General features: G+C 30.9%; 1 protein-coding gene across 1 annotated transcript in view; it reads left to right on the forward strand.

The window, feature by feature from the left end:
- The window catches only part of LOC145284767 (anamorsin homolog), a 64,051-nt gene that overhangs the window by 19,866 nt on the left and 24,648 nt on the right, over positions 1-19,537 (forward strand). Inside the window, exons 3-5 of the mRNA XM_080133736.1 lie at positions 3,391-3,602; positions 14,167-14,329; positions 17,347-17,478. Coding sequence (XP_079989862.1) covers positions 3,391-3,602; positions 14,167-14,329; positions 17,347-17,478 — 507 coding nt within the window. The remainder of the gene's footprint in view (positions 1-3,390; positions 3,603-14,166; positions 14,330-17,346; positions 17,479-19,537) is intronic.

Here is a 19,537-nt window from a genome sequence, read left to right on the forward strand (position 1 = left end):
AATCCATTCATAAAATGGGAGGGAAGAGTGTTTTGTAATTCTGTACTTTCACCTAACAATTTAATAGTAATGAAAAAAGATCTTTTTATTTCTATCAATTTGTGCATAAAAAGTTTTTATCAAATTCTTTTCAAATTTTAGGACAAAAGAAATTAATATATTCGCTATTAAATAGCGTTTAAACACAGTTTTTATCTTTACTTACAGAAAGTACTACGAAGTTTCGACTTTGAGATATTCTAACATTTGACTGGAAAAACACAAGTGTTGTGTTCAAATTCCATAGCAAAGACAATTCTTTCCCCTGATTAGCTAAAACAGCTAGAAACGTTGTCGATAGGTACAACTTCCGCTTCAAGTATTTACGTGAAAACACCCCGACGGCTTATTTGCAAAAAGTGATTTACTGCCAGCGGGCATGCTATGCTGGCATGTTTCGTCGTTACTAGCTGGATTTAAATAACAATTTCTTCAAATATACAAATCACAACATAAATATTAAAATATCATTTTAAAGTAAATTTTATTGTGAATCCAGTTATATAAGTTTTATTTGGATGGATGTAGGAGAAATGTACTTATTACTGATTTAAAACCTGTGAGTGTCAAATTAAGTAGCAGTGTGAGCCTTGTCCAAAGCTGAACATTATGGGGGGCTGGTATTGCTAACAAAATATGGTTGAATATCAACAGCAATCATTTTTCTTATCAGAATAATGGATCCCTTGTGGCCTGTAGTCATTAATATCCCAAATTTTCTTCTTGGCTAATGGATTTTTAAATGACATTATTTCAGCATGGTAACATAAGTGCATAAGTATCAATAATTTGTTTGTATAAAAATAAATGAAAAACATGTTTAAACCAAATATGAATAATGTTTAATACAATAAGTAAGATGCCCAAAAATGTTATAATATGCATGTGCATAAAAATTATATTTTGTTACTGTTAATTAATAAATACTGAAAATTTCACTAAAATTGGTTGATTTCCTGAATTTTGGTAAATTTTTGAGTGAGGGTGGGTCGCAACTCTAAAACAGAGTCCCCCAAATTTCTGAAATGCTTTATTTAGAAACTTATTCTTAGCATAGGGATGTGTTTTGTAACTATTCTGTATTTCCACCTAACAATTTAATAAAGAATTATAATTGTATTAATGTAATTATTTAGAAATCTATTCTTAACATGGGGAAGGGAGAGTGTTTTGTAACTTTTCTGTACTTTCACCTAATAATGTAATAAAAAAGTATATTGTAAAACTTGAATTTTAGTTGAAAATAATATTACAAAAATAACACTAATTTTTTATTTCGTTAAAAATTGTTTTTATTTAATTTTAATTCAAACGACTTCACTCAACACAATTTAATTTATTTAAGTAAAAAACACTTTTAGATGAGTTAAAATACACAAATCACTTATCTTGCCTATGATAACATTTATTGGGTTTGTTTTACAATCCACAGAGGTATGAAAAAGTGGTGAAAAAACAAATACATAAATAAATGTTACCAAAGGCAAGATAAGTTACTCTTCTACCTTCTGCAATAAATTTTTGGTGTTGTAAATGCTTATTCTGTTCGAAAAACAAGTAATGTCATGCGTTACATGAGAACAAGAAAAAATGGCTTTGATGTCTCTTGAAATCTTTGAAATCTCGACAATGACTTAAAAATAAAAAATTATACAAAATAGTGATAGAAACCCACCCAATAATTGTCACGGCAACTTGAAGCCATTAAAATGAAACTTAATTATGCTAATTAGTTTAATGAAAAGCATTACTTGAAACACATAATTCTAATCTGGACAAAATTTCCTTTCATTTGATATGCTACAAGCCATATTTTGTTAATAATTTCTTTGAATCGTGTCATGGTGGCCATCTTGAATTTCACGGTCACCATCTTTGATTTTCTGGTCGCCATCTGCCATTTTTCATGATGTGATAATGACAAATGATAATGCCCATCAGAATAATACTTCATATCATGATAAAGCCTTACCATTTTTCTTAGCTGTTTTTATGATGTTTCTACTTAAAGCCGTTAAAATGAAACTAAAATATGCTAATTTATATGCTAATTAGTCCATAAGTTACTAAGTGAGATGGTCATAAATGAAGCCAACTGAACCTTCATGGTATTATGATAATATGTTCAAAATTTCATCATAACATCTTAAAATGATCTGAAGATGCAGCTTTTTAAAGATGGGTTAGTCTGTAAATTGTGCAAATTTCCTTCCATTTTCAGTCACCAGCTTATATGCATTTGAATAGGACTGACTTAAAGCAAAATGTCCAGTGAACCACACATTTTTTGATACTTTGAATGGTCATAACTCCAGTTCTAATGGGCCGATTTTAAAAAAACTAAAGATCATATTTCTTTGTTTTTTTATACTCTTTTCAATAATTCTTTGAGTTTATTTGATTTAAAGAAAAAATGATGTAGTATTGCTAATTCTGTAATATATGACATTGGATTAAATAGTTTTATTGCAAAATTTTGTCCAAATTACAGTATTCCTTCTAAAAAGTACTTCACTAAAAATCTAATTTCAGATATATTTACAAAAGTGAAAACAAAAATTCAACCATCTCTTGATGAAATTAGCAGCATTTGTTTGACTACAGATATTTAGACAGCTACTACAAATAATGTTCCCTTTCTGAGTTTGACAGATCATTAGCTTTCAAATAACTTTGAACAATGCAGAGCTGTGCTTAGAGTTGTACATTTGTTGGTACACACACAGGTGCAAGAATAAGTGAAGAATTAGTATTTGTGAATAAGTGAAGAGTTAGTATTTGTAGCTGATGTGGGTTAGTTTTCACATTCAACTGTTTTAAGCATTACTCTCTATTGCTTATTATTGTATATGCTTTTTTTTTTTTTGTTGTTCCACGGGAGTGACATCTATCTTGTGCACGTTAGGTTGTTGGGAAGAAGACAAAAAGAGAATTATGATGGCAGCGGTGAGGGTGATGAAACAGAACATCGATTGTTAAGAAGAATTCTGAATCTGACACTTTTTTTCTCTTCTTTTCTGTTTTGAGAACAAGCCAATGTTTTGTCAAACATGAACATAACTTTTACATCAAACGAATTTGCGTGACTAAAATAGTAGTTAATTCCCAGAGAAAAACTATAAATCAGCTTTCATTTTGTTATTGAAATATGTAGAAAAAAACCTTTAGAAGAATAAATGTTGATTAACTGATAGATTTTGTTGCATATAATTTATTTTGGATTATGTGTAAAAATTGTAACTTATAAAATCCATATTTTGTAATCTAGCATTACAGATATTAATGTAGTACTTATTTCTCCAATAAATTATTGTTTTGATGAATTCATCTGAATTTATTTGTTTCTTTCAGGTAAATACGAAGATTCAAACTTTGATATCGCCTTGTTTGGTGCAGTTTTTACTGACAAAAAACTTGGATTTGAACAGTTAAGTGAGGTTTGCAACATTCTGAAACCTTCTGCACAAATCCATTTACTGAAAATCACTTTAACAGAAACTGCACAAACCAAAGACCAACTTGTGTCAGCCTTAAAACTTTCAGGATTCGTCAAAGTTTCTGAGGTAAATATATATAAATATATATATTTTTTGCTCTTTATTGCATTTTATCTTACTGCTGTAAAAGTGATTTTGAATTGGACTAATACAAATGTTTATATTATATAAGAAATAACATTGTTGCCATAGATATTGTAATACTTTGATATTAAATTAGGTTTGTTAATATTTCTCTGGGAGGATATCTTTAAAAGTAAACTTTCCAAAGAATACATAACCAAAAGTATTTATATACCTTAAAATTTATCTTTGTTAATATTAAATGCAAATTAACACACTTTTTTAGGTCCACTATTATAATAACTAACAGTTGATTTCAACAATATTTTACAAATAGCTCTATTGATCTCTAAAGTTTGGTATGTAGAAGATTCATTTAACAGATTTTCATAAATTTTGGAACACAGTTTCTTGTTGTAAGGAGGTTTTAATGTGGACTATATTTAGTTTTATACAAAGGGGGTGTAAGCACTTTGTGAAAATTCAAATACTTCTGAATTTTTTGAAATTTTAACAATAGATATTAAGATATTCTGTAAATTTCAATTGCTTTGTAATATTTTAAAGGGTTTTTAGCAGACATAATATAGGCACAACCTCCTATTTAAAAATTCAAATATTTCAGATTTGCATTGAATTTGATCCATGGTCGTTAGACATGAATTAAGCAAGATTCCCTGAATTTATACCCATTATTTTAAACATTTTCTAGAATCGTGTAGTTTGATCAAAATTAGAATAATGATTCTATACATAAGGTTTAATATCATTTTGGTTTTAATCTCCATAAGAAAAGTGGTGTAAAACTATTATGTTTACAGTTCAATATATAATTTAATGAAGTACAAATGGTTTTATATTAAGAATGTATGCATTTTATACAAGTTTGTAATGTAAGAAAATTAATAACAACTACTTCATAAAATATTCATTATATATTATAAAATATTCATTCAATCTACATAATACTAAACTTCTGATAATATTGCTTGTGTTATATTGTGCTCCAATATTGTTCATATCAATGTCTATAGTGCTTCTTCACTTTTTGAACCATTTGTTTTCTTTGTGACTTATTTGGGTTCGTGATGTGTATATACTTGTTTTGTCTATTTATGTTTATCTGTCTACGTGTTCTTATGTGGGTGTTTGTGTCATAGATGTATTTTCGACATACCTTTCTTTTGGTTGTTGGTCCTTTGATTTTTGGTCGGCCTGGGAATTTCATCTGTTCTTGGATGAAGCTGGAACTTGTGGATGAAGGCATTTCAACTCCAAGGCTATGATTGATTTTATATAGTTTTATTCACTTCCCAGGCGTCGATTGCAAAAGAAAATGGAAAGTAAATATATCCGCTTGTGGGTTTCTCTTAGTTTCGATTTTGAGACACATCAGCTCCTTCCCAAGGGGGGGGGGGGGGGCAACTGCTACCCATCCGCTCTGCTTTATGTCTGAATTCCAACTCAACTCTATGTCCAGCTAACTAGAACACATGACAGGCAAACATGTCCTTCCAGTCAGCCATTTTTAGAGCTTCCGCTGCAACTTGTCTAGTTTACAGTTTTTACATGTTTTGACAAGTTTATCAAAACATAGTTCCATATCTCTAGTTTACTTCCAATTATATAGATAGATATACATAGATATATAGATAGATCCAAAGATATCTGTACGTGATGTTGCCAAGCTAATCAAAAACCTTGATTTCAGTAAAGCAACCAGCACTGACGGTATTCCAATTATAGTGCCCAAAAAACTTCAACCAGAATTAGTGCCCATACTTACAAAACTGTTTAAATAAACATTGTCTTAAGGAGAATTGCTTTCCATCACCATGGAAAATCTCATCAGTATGCCCTGTATTTAAGAATTCAGGTGATCGCTCATCTCCCTCAGTACAAGCCAATAAGTCTCCTGTACAGCATGAGTAAGTTGCTGGAATCTGTGTTAAATAGAGAAGTAATCAACCATCTCAGCAAAAATAACCTTATTAGTGACGCACAATATGGTCTCCGTTTTGCTAGATCTACAGCAGATGTGCTTACAGTTATATCTCATAGGATTAGCGAATCTCTCGATGGAGTCTACCTTTCTAGAGCAATTGCTCTTGACATATCAAAGGCCTTTGATAGGGTATGGCATAATGGTTTACTTCACAAGATCTCCATCTACAGTATAACTGGAAATGTCTTCTCAATTATTAAATCATTTCTCTCTGATAGGTTCATAAGAGTAATGGTTGATGGGCAGAAATCAGAAGCTTACAGTATTAATGCTGGAGTCCTTCAGGGGTCCATCCTGAGCCCAACCGTGGCTACCGAGAATAAAGAAGGCCGATGCACATGACAGCGTAACGTCACTTCCTGATTAACTTGTAGGTATAGAAAGTTTCTGGTATTCAATCGTGTGGTCACGCTAACAGGCATAAAAAATATTGCTACCAATTGTGTTACCGATTGTCCATGACTAAAAATATGTGTTACCGATTGTCCATGTATGTTCTAAAGAGAAAGAACAATTCTCCATTTGGATAATAATTATTATAATTGCATATTGGGATAATTTTAATCTAACAAAATATAGTAAATGAACTAGTTTTGTAATTTTTATTTCTATCGGAGAAAGTCGAATATTTCATTTTATTATTTTTTTACTGTTGCAAAACAAACAATTTTTATATAATATTTTTCAGTCCGTCCTTTTAATAATAAATAAAACTTTTCACTGAGTATTTCCAAATATTTTAAAGTTAGCATTTTTCACGGCAGTTTTTTTTTCTTTTTTAATATGATCGGTGAATTTTCAGTATTTTAGCACCAGGCGTAATTTATTTCTTTGAAATATATTTAAAACTTCAAGTTTTTGTTTTTTATAATATTTTAACTGTAAATAATTTACATGACGGGTTTGTTTTACTATACACATAGGTTTGAAAAAGTTGTCAAAAAACGTATATATAACAAATAAATGTTATCAAAGGCAAGATAAGTTACTTTTCTACCAAACTGGATAAAGTTTTAGTGTTTTTATTTAATGTAAAGTGTTTATTCTGCTCGAAAAACATACATTGTTTACCGATTTATTTGAAAAATACAAATGCGGCATGCTTGCTGTTGTACACGGTAAGTTTGGGAAAACAAGTTTAAACAAAAAAATCATACAAAATACTGTTAGAAACTCACTCAATATATGTTACCATGACATAGGCGGACATATATTCGGTGGTTTTCTCACAGTATTTTGTATAATTAATTTGTTTGTTTGAACTCATTTTCCTAAACTTACCAAGTTCAATAGCGAACATGCCGACATTTTTCTTTTTAAAATATATCGATAAATATTGTATGATTTTCGAAGCGATTACATGTTTTAAAGTGAGTAAAACCACTAAAAACCTTTCCAAATAGGTAAAAGAGTAACTTATCTTGCCTTTGATAACATTTATTTGGTATATATTTGATTTTTGACCACTTTTTTCGAATCTATGTGTATAATTATACAAATCCCTAAAAACATATCCAGTTAGGTAGAAAAGTAACTTATCTTGTCTTTGATAATATTTATAATTATATATTTGTTTTTTGACAACTTTTTCGAATCTATGTGTACAGTAATACAAACCCAAAATTTAATTTAACTTGGAAATAATATTTAAGATACACATGCATACATTGCACAAGCACCCTTATTATAATAATAATAGTAATAATAATAATAAAAAACTAGTGTAGATGACATCGACTGGTGCCACATTAACTAGTTGTGAAGGGTTAGGGAGGATGGAAAGACCGAGATGGGAGAGTACTAACCAAATCTCCACTGGAAGTGTGCAGTTCAAATCTGGTACTTTGGGGCGGCATTTTGTCATCCAAACCCCAGGAAACACTAATGATCGATGCCAATGAGAAATCAGTAACAACGGCTATTGCGATAACATGCAATCATCTGCACAAGTGGTCAAGAGGTGGAGAATACTGGAAATCTGTGGAGACTTGTTATCACTTGGTCTCCAGGGAACACCGCAGGTTACTGCCAGTGAGCGATCACTCAACTCAAAAGACCCATAAAATTCCAAAGTGCTACAACATCCATAAAAACAATTCCTCTCACCGAAAAGAAAAAAACACACCAAAAAAGCACCCATGAAGGAAAAGGAAACAAATCACCAACCAACAAAGAAGTTAAAGCCAAAATAAACAGACTATGCTCAACTAGCAGACCAAGAGACTCACTCCAAAACAGATTTGAGGGAATGGACATGGAAGATTGAAGATCAGACACCAACGACTAACAAAAGTTAGAAATAAATACATAAAATCAAACCATAATCCCAAAAATCATCCAATGGAACTACCGGGACTAAAACCTTACATAAATGACCTATTACTTATAACAAACCATCAACCAGCCATCATATGTCTCCAAGAAACCTTTTTAAAAGCTGAAGATAAGATAAATATAAAAAAACTACAAACAATAGTCACATCCCCAATACCCAAAAGAGAGCCTCTGAAGAAGTATCTATGAACATTCTAACTCCATACATGCATACACAATGAACATTACACTTCATACTTGTATACATACTATGAACTCTTAAATATAAGGACTACTAACTGCATGCATGAAATATACATACATGCATACACACCAACACACCTTGTATTTTTCTATATTTTTGTATTAATAAATCTTCCTGTATATATGTAAATGTGTAACTCTGTTTCAGTGTGCATTATTCTAAATATTCTCCTTCTTAAATGTACTCATAACACATGCTTTATTATTGTTTTATTTATGCTGTACGATATACAAACAACGACCTTCGACCATCTAGTAATCAAACACGCAACCTTCCCAATAATCGGTTCACAAAATTGGAACCCAGCCTATGACCGGTACCAAAACCGCACTAGAGTCCTCCACAAATTTAACATTCTATTGTTAATTTATATATGCTCTCTTGTTCAAAATTAACATTAATCGAGTTATCACTTTGAAAGTTGTGACTTTATTGAAAATATCTACATAAATATATACCAGTGGTCAGGCATGGTTCCCTGTCCAGAATCTACGACTGTACTGATTGGCAGTTCCTCTCTATGTTGGTTGCAACACAGGACTAAAAAAAAAAGTATAAAAGGATATGTCAGTCATGAGATTTACGGCCTTTGTGACAACTTGTCTGGTTCAAGATCAGTTCTCCTCGCAATGTATCCAAATGAGGCACGTGGATGGCAAAAATGACAAAATGAACATCCACAGATTTATACATAAGAATACTTTTATTAGAGTAGAGGGTTCAATCTGCTACAATTTATATACAATATTCAATGGATTGAGAGAGGAGGCAAACATAAAGAACAAAACTAATCCTGATATTATAAAAATGTTGAACATGTTGAAATAAAAAAACATTTAAGCATGAATATCATTGCAAAGTCTGTTTGATTGTCCAACGGGTGGGGGTGGGAGGTGAAAGAAAACATGAAATACTTAGCTAGGTGATATAATCAGCAACCCAAAAACAAAATATAAAAAAAAATATATTTCCAGTCCCAAAGTTCCTGAGGAATCCGGAGATAATGGTATAACCAATATACTGTTCAATCTTTTTTTTTCCTCTTTATGCCTTACTCTCTCCTTTTTCTTTTCTTTTTTTTTTCTTTAGGTTATATTGATAAATAGTAAACAAATTTAATAAAGGCTCACTATATTCATGCTTGTTTAGGTTAAGAAATCTTATTTTATGATCATTAATGAATCACAATCTTTACACAATTATAAATTTAAGTAGTAAGTTATATACTACTAAAAAAGTTATGTTTTTGAAGATTGTTCATATATAAATAGAAACAGGTGATTGGTTGAAAAAAAGGCAATAGGCAGGGTACACATTACAAAGGCAGTAGTTTTTATGATGTTAATACGTGAATTCTAATTTCACGAGTCCTTTTGTTTTGAATGTTCCTCTTAGTTTTTTTTCTTCACTGAATTATGTTTTTCTAGTTTTGTCATGAAAGATTGTGGTATATTTTCTGGTGATTTTTTTTTTTTTTTTTGCTATTTCTGTGACAGGCTTGTTCTGTTTTCTTTTTTATTTTTTCCAAAATGTTTGGTAAATTTTGTGATAGAGGTTCTACTGGCTCTTATTCCTTGGTGTAAGTTGAATACTATGGCACATGAAATTGCTAGCTAGCATTAGCAATAATAGAAAGCTCTTTATAAAAATCAGTTGAGCATTCTTCAATGCTGTATTGCTTATATGACAAATAAGATTTTACTTACTGATGGTGTGTTAATAGATACATTTACTGTAAAAAAAAAAAAAAAGACCCCAACAATTCTCAATCCTGATTTGAAACACCTGTCTAGACACACTTAAAGCTCTGATACAACAACTATACCAACACCACTTATAGAATGGGTATAAACTAATAGGTTTAAAAAATTAAATGGAAATAAATTAAATACTGACTCCTTTCATTTATGGATTGCTATATATAAGTGGCTCAATTTTATAAGTATATATATATATATATATATATATATATATATATATATATATATATACAGTGATGATCATATTTATTGGCACGGTAAAATAAAAGTTAAATTTTGTCTAATAAATTCTAAAAAAGGGATTAAATTAAAGAAAATAACAAAGTATATTATGTATTTTTAACTGGCCTTTCCGATGCAGCAATCAGATTTTAGAAAAAATAAATAACAAAGGAACAACAAACATAATTGCAAAAAACCCTTGTTCAAAATTATTGGCACGGCTTTGTTTTTCTTTTAGTATCAGTATAATATCAATCAATTTCCGGTTTACGCGCTTTCTGAACTTTTTTATAGCCATATTATGCTTGTTTAACGCTAATTCAGTGAATAATTTTTTTCAGATAATTTTTAGATAGCGATTTATTTAAACTATTATAAGTGACTAAATTATAATTTTCAATCGCCATGGTTAAAACTAAGGAACACAGCGAAGACGTCAGGAAGCTTATTGTAGCATGCCATACCAATGGGGAGGGCTATGATAAGATTTCAAAGAAGCTAAACCTTCCCAAATCCACTGTTAGAGCCATAATAAACAAGTTCAAATCGCAAGGCCACGTTATGAGTTTAGAGGGTAGAGGGAGAAAAAGGATTCTTTCCCCAAGAGATGAACGGAAAATTGTTCGACAAGTAAAACAAAACCCAAGGATCTCTGTTGGGGAGATTGTTGATGAACAGAGCACCTCTGGAGTGAATGTATCTCGACATACAGTTGGTAGAGTTTTGAAGAGAGCTGGTTTAAAAGCATGTCGTCCGAGAAAGACTCCCTTATTGAAGCCTATGCACCTGAAAGCAAGGCTAGCCTTTGCAAAACGTCATATTGATAAAGATGTTGCATTCTGGAAACGTGTTCTATGGACTGACGAAACGAAAATAGAGTTATTTGGCCATAATAAAGTGTCTTCTATTTACAGAAAATCTGGCGAAGCTTTCCTGCCTAAGAACACCATACCCACAGTGAAGCACGGTGGAGGCAGTTTGATGTTTTGGGGATCCTTTGCTGCCTCTGGACCAGGGCGACTTGTTAAGGTCACAGGTAGCATAAAAAAGGAAGATTATGTTAAAATATTGGATGAAAACCTGAAAGACTCTGCTAAAGTCGTCATTGGTGGTTCATGCAAGATAATGACCCAAAGCATTCGGCTAAACTGACTAAGAAATGGCTTGAGGACAATCATATTAATGTTTTGGAGTGGCCATCACAAAGCCCAGACCTTAATCCAATTGAAAATTTATGGAGAACATTAAAATTGAGGGTAATGCAAAGGAAGCCTAAGAATCTTATTCAATTGGAGGATTATTGTCAGGAAGAGTGGGCTAAAATTACTACTGAAGAGTGCAACAACTTGGTTGTAAACTATGAAAAGCGACTGAGGAAGGTAATCAAGGCCAAAGGCTATACAATTGATTATTAAATAAATCGTGCCAATAATTTTGAACAAGGGTTTTTTGCAATTATGTTTGTTGTTCCTTTGTTATTTATTTTTTCTAAAATCTGATTGCTGCATCGGAAAGGCCAGTTAAAAATACATAATATACTTTGTTATTTTCTTTAATTTAATCCCTTTTTTAGAATTTATTAGACAAAATTTAACTTTTATTTTACCGTGCCAATAAATATGATCATCACTGTATATATATATATATATATATATATATATATATATATATATATAAGTTAAACCCTATATTCAGTTCAATGACTTTTTTACATGCTGGCACGTGTTGGGCATCTTTTAGAAACTGACTTTCAAACTAATCTCTAACCTTGTCTTTATTTCTCTTTCTAATCTATCATCACTTTCTCCCATGCTTTCCTTGTACCTCACCAAGTATCTCAACTCTCACTGAGTAAACTTGGTTTGTAAAGTTCTTTAAAGTAATGTTGAAATTGAGATTATCGATTTTTTTTTTTTTTTTTTTTTTTTTTTTTCAATCAAGTCTCTGCGAACATCTTGCTATTTTAGTTTGGCAATATAAATTTGATCTGATACTTTTACTACACTCATATAAATCTTTTTACAGATATCTTGAACTTCCCTCACACTAATTTGAAGTCCATGACACATTCTACACTATGCAATGAATACAGTTTGCAAACCTCACAAATCTTGATAATAGGTGATGATGAAGTCTATCACCTTGTTTTGGTCTTCAATGATACCAAGTAGTTTTGTGTTTCAGCTTCTGATGGAAAAACACTTTGTAGATAGTCAATTTCTAAGCAAAGTTCAAGCAGTTTCATTACATTAAATCTAACGGTACCAAAAGAACCGATCCTGTCTCGTATCTTGTAATCTCTCTTCAGATAAACATTAGAATTGCAGGGAAGCAACAATTTGTCATTTGTCATGACTGTTTGAAGAGACTTGTAGAAAGAATTAAGGACCTATTCTCTTGCCACTAAGATCGGTATGTAGATAGAAAAGATTGTTACAGTCAATGCAGCCAAGAAGAATATTTATTTTCTTGTATACTTCAGATGAAAGGAGTCGGTGTTTCATTTATTTCCATTTTATTTTTTAAACCTATAAGTTTATACCCATTCTATAAGTGGTGTTGGTACAGTGTTTGAGTATGTCAGTTTACATTTTACCTAGCTTTATAGCTTATACAAAAAAAATCTTTATAAATTTTGGAAAAAAATAGCTGCTTAGTATTTATGAGAGAGTAACTATGATTAATATATTGTTTTTATTGAAATTGTTTTTAAACAAAAATAATTTGCTTTGAACTAATTTCAAATACCTTTTATATCCATAAAAATGTGTCACTTTATTTTAAAAAATGTATTATATAATTCTTTTATGCTGTATTAATTTCTTTAAATTTATAAATGTGTATCTAGTTAAAAAAATCTTTTGACTCATGAAATTAGAACTTGTGTATTAACATCATAAAAACTAGTGTCTTGGTAATATGTACTCTGCATGTTCCTTTTTTTTCCAACCAATCACATGTTTCTATTTATATATGAACAATCTTCAAAAACACCATAACTTTTGAATCTATAATCCTATAAATTTTTTTTTTTTTTATATTCATATCAAAAAACCTTTTTTTTATTTATTTAAAAAGAAAATACAACTTTGTGGTTTATATGGGTCGTGGAATTGCATTCATCTTCAAAAGATCTAGCTAATTTGCATATTCTTTTAAACATTCATTTAAATATTCATACATTCATTCATTAGTTTTTTCGTTTTTTTATGGTTTCATTTTTAGTTAACTATTACGTGTAATTATATTCATGCAGATATTCTACATGATTTATACTTGCATAATATTTGCGTAAAAAGGTTATAGCAAACACAAACCTCTTTCTATATGTTTATGTATGCATATATATATTTGTTTAAAAATTTTGCATACCAAACTTCTGTCAGCTTTTGGTCTACAGACATGAAACTTCATATTTGGGTTTTAGCCGGAGAAAATCGGTGCAAAGTGTGAAGATTTAAAAAATGGAATTTGCCAAGTGAATGATAGCATTACGAGTATACATGCATAGCGTAGTAGCTATTGGTTCATGTTTCCATTTTTAGCCTTGCAGCAAACGTGTCTTCATAGCGCAGACATTAACGTCAAAGGAAGAAGTAAATCGTAAGCTAAACATTTTGGTTTTGATTCTCGTTGGTGGCGCACAAGTCATTTTATTTTTTTAACTTTTAAAATCATTACTATATATTGGGTCCAGTATAATATAATAATAAATATGAAATCTGCATTATCAAAATATCATATTTAAGCGTATTTTACGACCGGGCAATGCCAGGTGGCCTTTTCGTAGTATATAAATTACTACTTAAATTTATAATTGTGTAAAGATAGTGATTCATTAATGATCATAAAATAAGATTTTCTTAATGTAAACAAGCATGAATACATTGCACCGTTATTAAATTTGATTATTTATCAACTGTGTTTAGATGTTTTAATTTAAATTCCCTTCTAATTTGGTTGAATATAACTTAGTGTTTGCTTTTCTCGTTTGTGTTCCAGAAATCTGAAATTCAACTGAGTGATAAAGAAATTGAAGATTTGAAAATTGACCTTACAGAAAATACTGATAAGAAGCTCATTCACATATCAGCTTCTAAACCTAATTATGCAGTCGGTTCAACCAGTAAATTAAAGCTTCCACAAAAACTTAATACAAAACCAGGTAAATGTTCTAAAAATGTTTCATTTCTGTTGTTTAATCTCCATGTATTTTTTGTATGTTGACTAGAATAATGCGGTTAAAAGAAAAAAAAAACAGGGAGTATATACATATATGAGTGAAATGAAAAAAATTAACTAATTTTACTAAAACCTACACAATAAAGATAAAAAAACATTGATGGAAAGATTAGCAGAGTTGTAATTATCACTAAATCAAATTAGAAAATTATTGCAAATTTTGGTTGTGAAAGTATAAAGAAAAATCCGTATTGACAGAAAAAAACTTAAAGAAAATATGTAAAAGTAAGTGCAAAAGTATGTATATTTAAGGCGTAAAAAAAAGTGAACTAATATTTCAGTAAAAAAAAACTATGAAGATAAAAGTAGACTGAAAATGTATAGATTTTAATTTTGTTTTCATAGCAAAAATGTTTAAACATAACAGGGCAATTGTCTGAAACTGACATTGTTGCATGAATAGTTTGGATGGCAAGTTGAGGTATGCACAATGTACAGTTAAGAAATAGAAAAATAAAATGGAATTAATAGAAAAAAATATTCTTTTTGATTCTTATCCATATTCCCTTACCTCCTGAGTAGTGACATTGATGGATGGCTTCTAAGTTGAAGGCAAACATTTATCTATGTGGTTAATAGAAATGAGTGATGCATGTCTGGCTGCATACAGGTGGGAGGAGCAAATGGAATGAAGAATTTGTTCAGGAAGTAAGCAAGTTGAAAGAGGAATTTGGTTGGGGGTACAAGAGAGCATGTAGGGAGATTTCTTTTAGAAGTTTATGTAGCTGGTGATAATATTGGTCAGTTGGTCAATCAAGGTTGGTCATTCGAAGAGAGAACACAAACCTTCCATATTGGGCGCATGTAGATCATGATGATGGTTTTCTTTAGAGGAAGAAGTATCAATTCACTTTTAACAAAATCCATGTAGAAATGACAGATTTTTTTAAGCTAATATTACAAAATGACTTTCAACTCATCATATATCTACATTTTTTATTACTTTAGTGCATCTTTTGTTTTTTATGCCATTAAAACTGTTAATTTTTCAACAGTATTTTGTGATTAAATTTTCTGCTTCCAACTCACCCTAAATAGCAATCTACATCTAAAAAGAAGTAATAATTATCACAGTTCTGCAAACAACTACAGATGTTCACTGGGTTTACAAAACACTGATCCTATGATCAGAAGATGGTTGTCACAAATCCAACAGCAGGAGTGGACAGATCCATTCATCCACAACGCAAATGCAATTAGTGAAGTGTTATGTATGCAAATTGAAAAGAAACCTGTGAATGTACTTGAAGCTAAATTACTAGCTGATTATGGTGTGTGTGGCAGGGTAACAGTTTCTTTATTAAATTTTGCAACCATGTAAAATCTACTTATGGTCTTAGTAATCCTAGTTCGTCTTGGATTTTTAAGATTATTGAATGAAATTTGGATTAAGTTAGTCAATGACCATTACATGTATAAAATATACTTTATGATTTTCACAAAACTGTTTACCAAGTAATAATAGAAAAGAAAGGAAATTGTTCTCAGCATTGGTAAAGATTGTTTTGAGGAAAAAAATGAATTCAGTCAAATGAAATCAGTAAGATATTTATAATTTGTATTTTGACTAATTATCACTTTCAGGTTAAAAATCTATGACATGAAATGAAAAGAACACAAACATATTAGATTGGTGCAAAAACAATATTGTTTTCTCACATATGTTACTTTTATATATGATTTCTGAATTCATTGCTATATATAGCCATGTTATATATCATTTTGAAGCATGTTTTTTGCTCTATCAAATTGTGTTATTCATAACCGTTCTCAATCTCTTCAAAGGCTTTTCGAGAACATGGACAAAATTAAAATCCGCACGATTTTCTTATTCCAGTTCAAACTAGGCTGAAAAGCTGCCGAGACAGCTTATGATATCAATGATGTATTTGGCCCAGGAACCACTAACGAACGTGTAGCATAACAGTAGTTCAACAAATTCCGCCATGGTGACAAGAGCCTCAAAGATGAAGACGGTCGTGGCCAGCCAACTGCGGTTGATAACGAACATTTGAAAGCCTTAATTGAAGCCGATCCTTGCAAAACCACACAAGTAGTTGCTGTTGAACTCTAGGTTGACCACTCAACAGTCATTCGCCATTTAAAGCAAATAGGGAAGTCACAGAAGTTGGATAAATGGGTGTCACATGAACTGAACGATAATCAAGAAAATTGTCATTTTGAGGTGTCTTCTACGCTCATTCAGCGCAACAAAACCGACCCATTTCTTAAGCAGATTGTGATGTGTGATGAGAAGTGGGTCCTCTACAACAACTGACAACATTCGACACAGTGGTTGGATGCCGGAGAAGCTTCACAACACTTCCTGAAGCCAAAATTGCACCACAAAAAGTTATGGTGACTGTTCAGTGGTCTGCGGCTGGTCTCATCCATCACAGTTTCTTGAATCCAGGTGAAACAATTACAGCGGAGAAGTACTGCTGAAAAATTGACAAAATGCACCAGAAGCTCCAACATATGTACCCAAGATTGGTCAATATAAAGGGACCAATTCTCCTCCATGACAACGTTCACCCGCATGTTGCTCAATTGACCCTATAGAAGCTGAACGAATTGGGCTACGAGACTCTGCCCACCAATTATCACTTTTTCAACCATCTCGACAACTTCCTGCGCAAAAAATGCTTCAAAAGCTGAGATGATACTGAATCAGCCTTCAATGACTTCATTGCTTCCAGAACTTCGAATTTCTATGCTAATAGGATAAATAAATTAGTTTCTTGTTGGCAAAAATGTATCGATTCTAATGGTTCTTATTTTGATTAATAAAGTTTATTAAGAAAGAAGTTATGATCTTTTGAAGTTGAATGTCAAAAAAGCGACATTATTTTTGTATAAACCTAATAATATCCATTACATCTTTTGACACTTGGAAATATTCTTAAATAATAATGTTGCCTTTTTTTTTTATATATAAAGCTTCTGCTGCAACATCTAAAGTTTGGTCATTGTCATCAGATTTCTTGAATGATGAGGATGTTGATTTGATTGATTCTGATGATCTTTTGGGAGAAGAAGATTTGAAAAAGCCAGATCCAAATTCCTTGAAGGGTAAGTTTACAATTATTTTGAATAAATGAATAAAAAGATAAAAGATAAATTATAAAAAGATTTTAAAATTTTATTTCTTATGTAAGTTAATTTTTCATTATTTTCATGTAAAATTATAGTTTAATTTGAAAAAAAAAAAACAATTTAGAAGTCTTTTTTTTTTTTTTTTTTCATTAAAATTTACAATAAAATGTGTTTATATAAAATTGGAATCTTATTTGTTATGAATTGTTAAGCACTAAATCATATTTTTTAAAAGTGAAAATTGTTTTGATTTCCTATAGGAGAAAATACTAAAGTTTATTTTGAGAGCAAATCAGATTAAGAAATACATGTTTTGTTTACATTTGTAAAAGTTTATTTGATTCAGATCAAATACAATGTTAGGCTAAATCAGTTCTTTTATATTTTGACTGAATTGCTGAAATTAGATATTGTCCAAATAAACTCTCAACCTAGTTTTAAGTATTATTTTTTTGTCTCATCTTATTAAAATTGCCTAAAGATCCCTGTTTTCATATATAGTTAGTCTAATAAAAATACCTTAATTAATATTAAACAGAAAAGAAATATTGATTTTTTTTTTTTTTAAATTTCCTTCTGCATTTAAACTGAGATCTCTATATAACTTTAGTTTATTATAAAAAGCATAACTATTTTTTATTCAAATGTAAAGTTTTTGTAGGTATACCAGACAATGTATTGCTTTTCAAGTATAGTGAAAACATGTACAAACAAGACTAAAAACTGCACTCAATGCAGACTTTAAAGTTTGTTCCTGTTGTGCATTCAGCCCATATAACTAAAAATTTAGAAGAGCATATGGTGTTTGTTTACATTGGTGTTTTCTTTTTTAAACCAATACATTTCGGGTGAAAACATAACATACTTAATGTGTCCTGGCAAAATTAGTATAAATTCCAAAAATTAAGAAAAATGGTCCAATAGAAAACTAATTATTCATGTATGGCATACAAACTGTAGGGAGGTTTTGTGTGATGTCCTTGGATGTTTGGTCCAGATTTCTTGGAGCTGATGTCATGCTCTCTGGATAATCATTTCGGCAGATGGTTTCTCTTAAACTGTCCATTTCATCTTGATATGTATTGCTGTAACTACATATTGCTTTTGCTTACTGTTATTTCGTTAGATTATATGAATAGTGGGAGTTAAAGTTTAGATATTGTCAAGTGAAAGTTAGCTTTCGATATGCAGATTACATAAATCCCTGACCAGTACTGGTTATCAACACATTTAGGAATGATAATTTATGGGTTTTTTTTTTTTTTGGTTTTTTTTTTTGTGAACTGTATAGACGGATGGATAGAGTTTGCACGATCCAATGATGTTTGAACACTTTGCAGGTGAGGTTAGAGTATGAATTTGACATCTATATATCGCAGTTGCATTGTTGGCTTTAGTGGTTTGGATCCTAACACCATTTCCTCAAAGTATTCCATATAAGCATTGGTCAGTACTGGAGATAATGGTGATCCCATTGCCAGATCTTCTTGTCAATATATATCGGGTCCCATCATAAAGTATATGGTTTCTACACAGATGGTTAACAACTCTATTATATTGTATTTTGTGAGTGGTATACTTTACTTTACATTAGCCACCAAATCCTATTAGATCTGAATTTCTTGGAATATTCTGCTCTATCTATTATTATGATTACCCAGAGAGCATGATTTCAGGTCCAAGAAATCTAGACCTAACACCTGAGCATATCGCCCAAAACCTCACTACAGTTTGTATACAATACATGAAGGGCCTGTCTGAAAAAATTCAAAGAATATGTAATCCATAGGACATCAGGACAGTATTCAGAACTGACTCTGCTCTCCAAAAACATTTTGTGCGAATTAATCTCCTGACGAAACGAACCATGTGTATAAGATTTCATGTAAATGTGGAAAAGTATAAAAAAGATGAGACATGTCATCCACTAAAGTAAGATTGGAAGAACATTGAAAAGCATGTGGAGAAATTGAAAAGCCTGATATGGCTGACCACATGGAGGGAAAAGGGAAACTTATTAGACAAAGTGAAAATT

The sequence above is a fragment of the Euprymna scolopes genome, chromosome 9, assembly GCF_053919585.1.
Source record: "Euprymna scolopes isolate OS-2025 chromosome 9, ASM5391958v1, whole genome shotgun sequence".
Lineage (NCBI taxonomy): Eukaryota > Metazoa > Mollusca > Cephalopoda > Sepiida > Sepiolidae > Euprymna > Euprymna scolopes.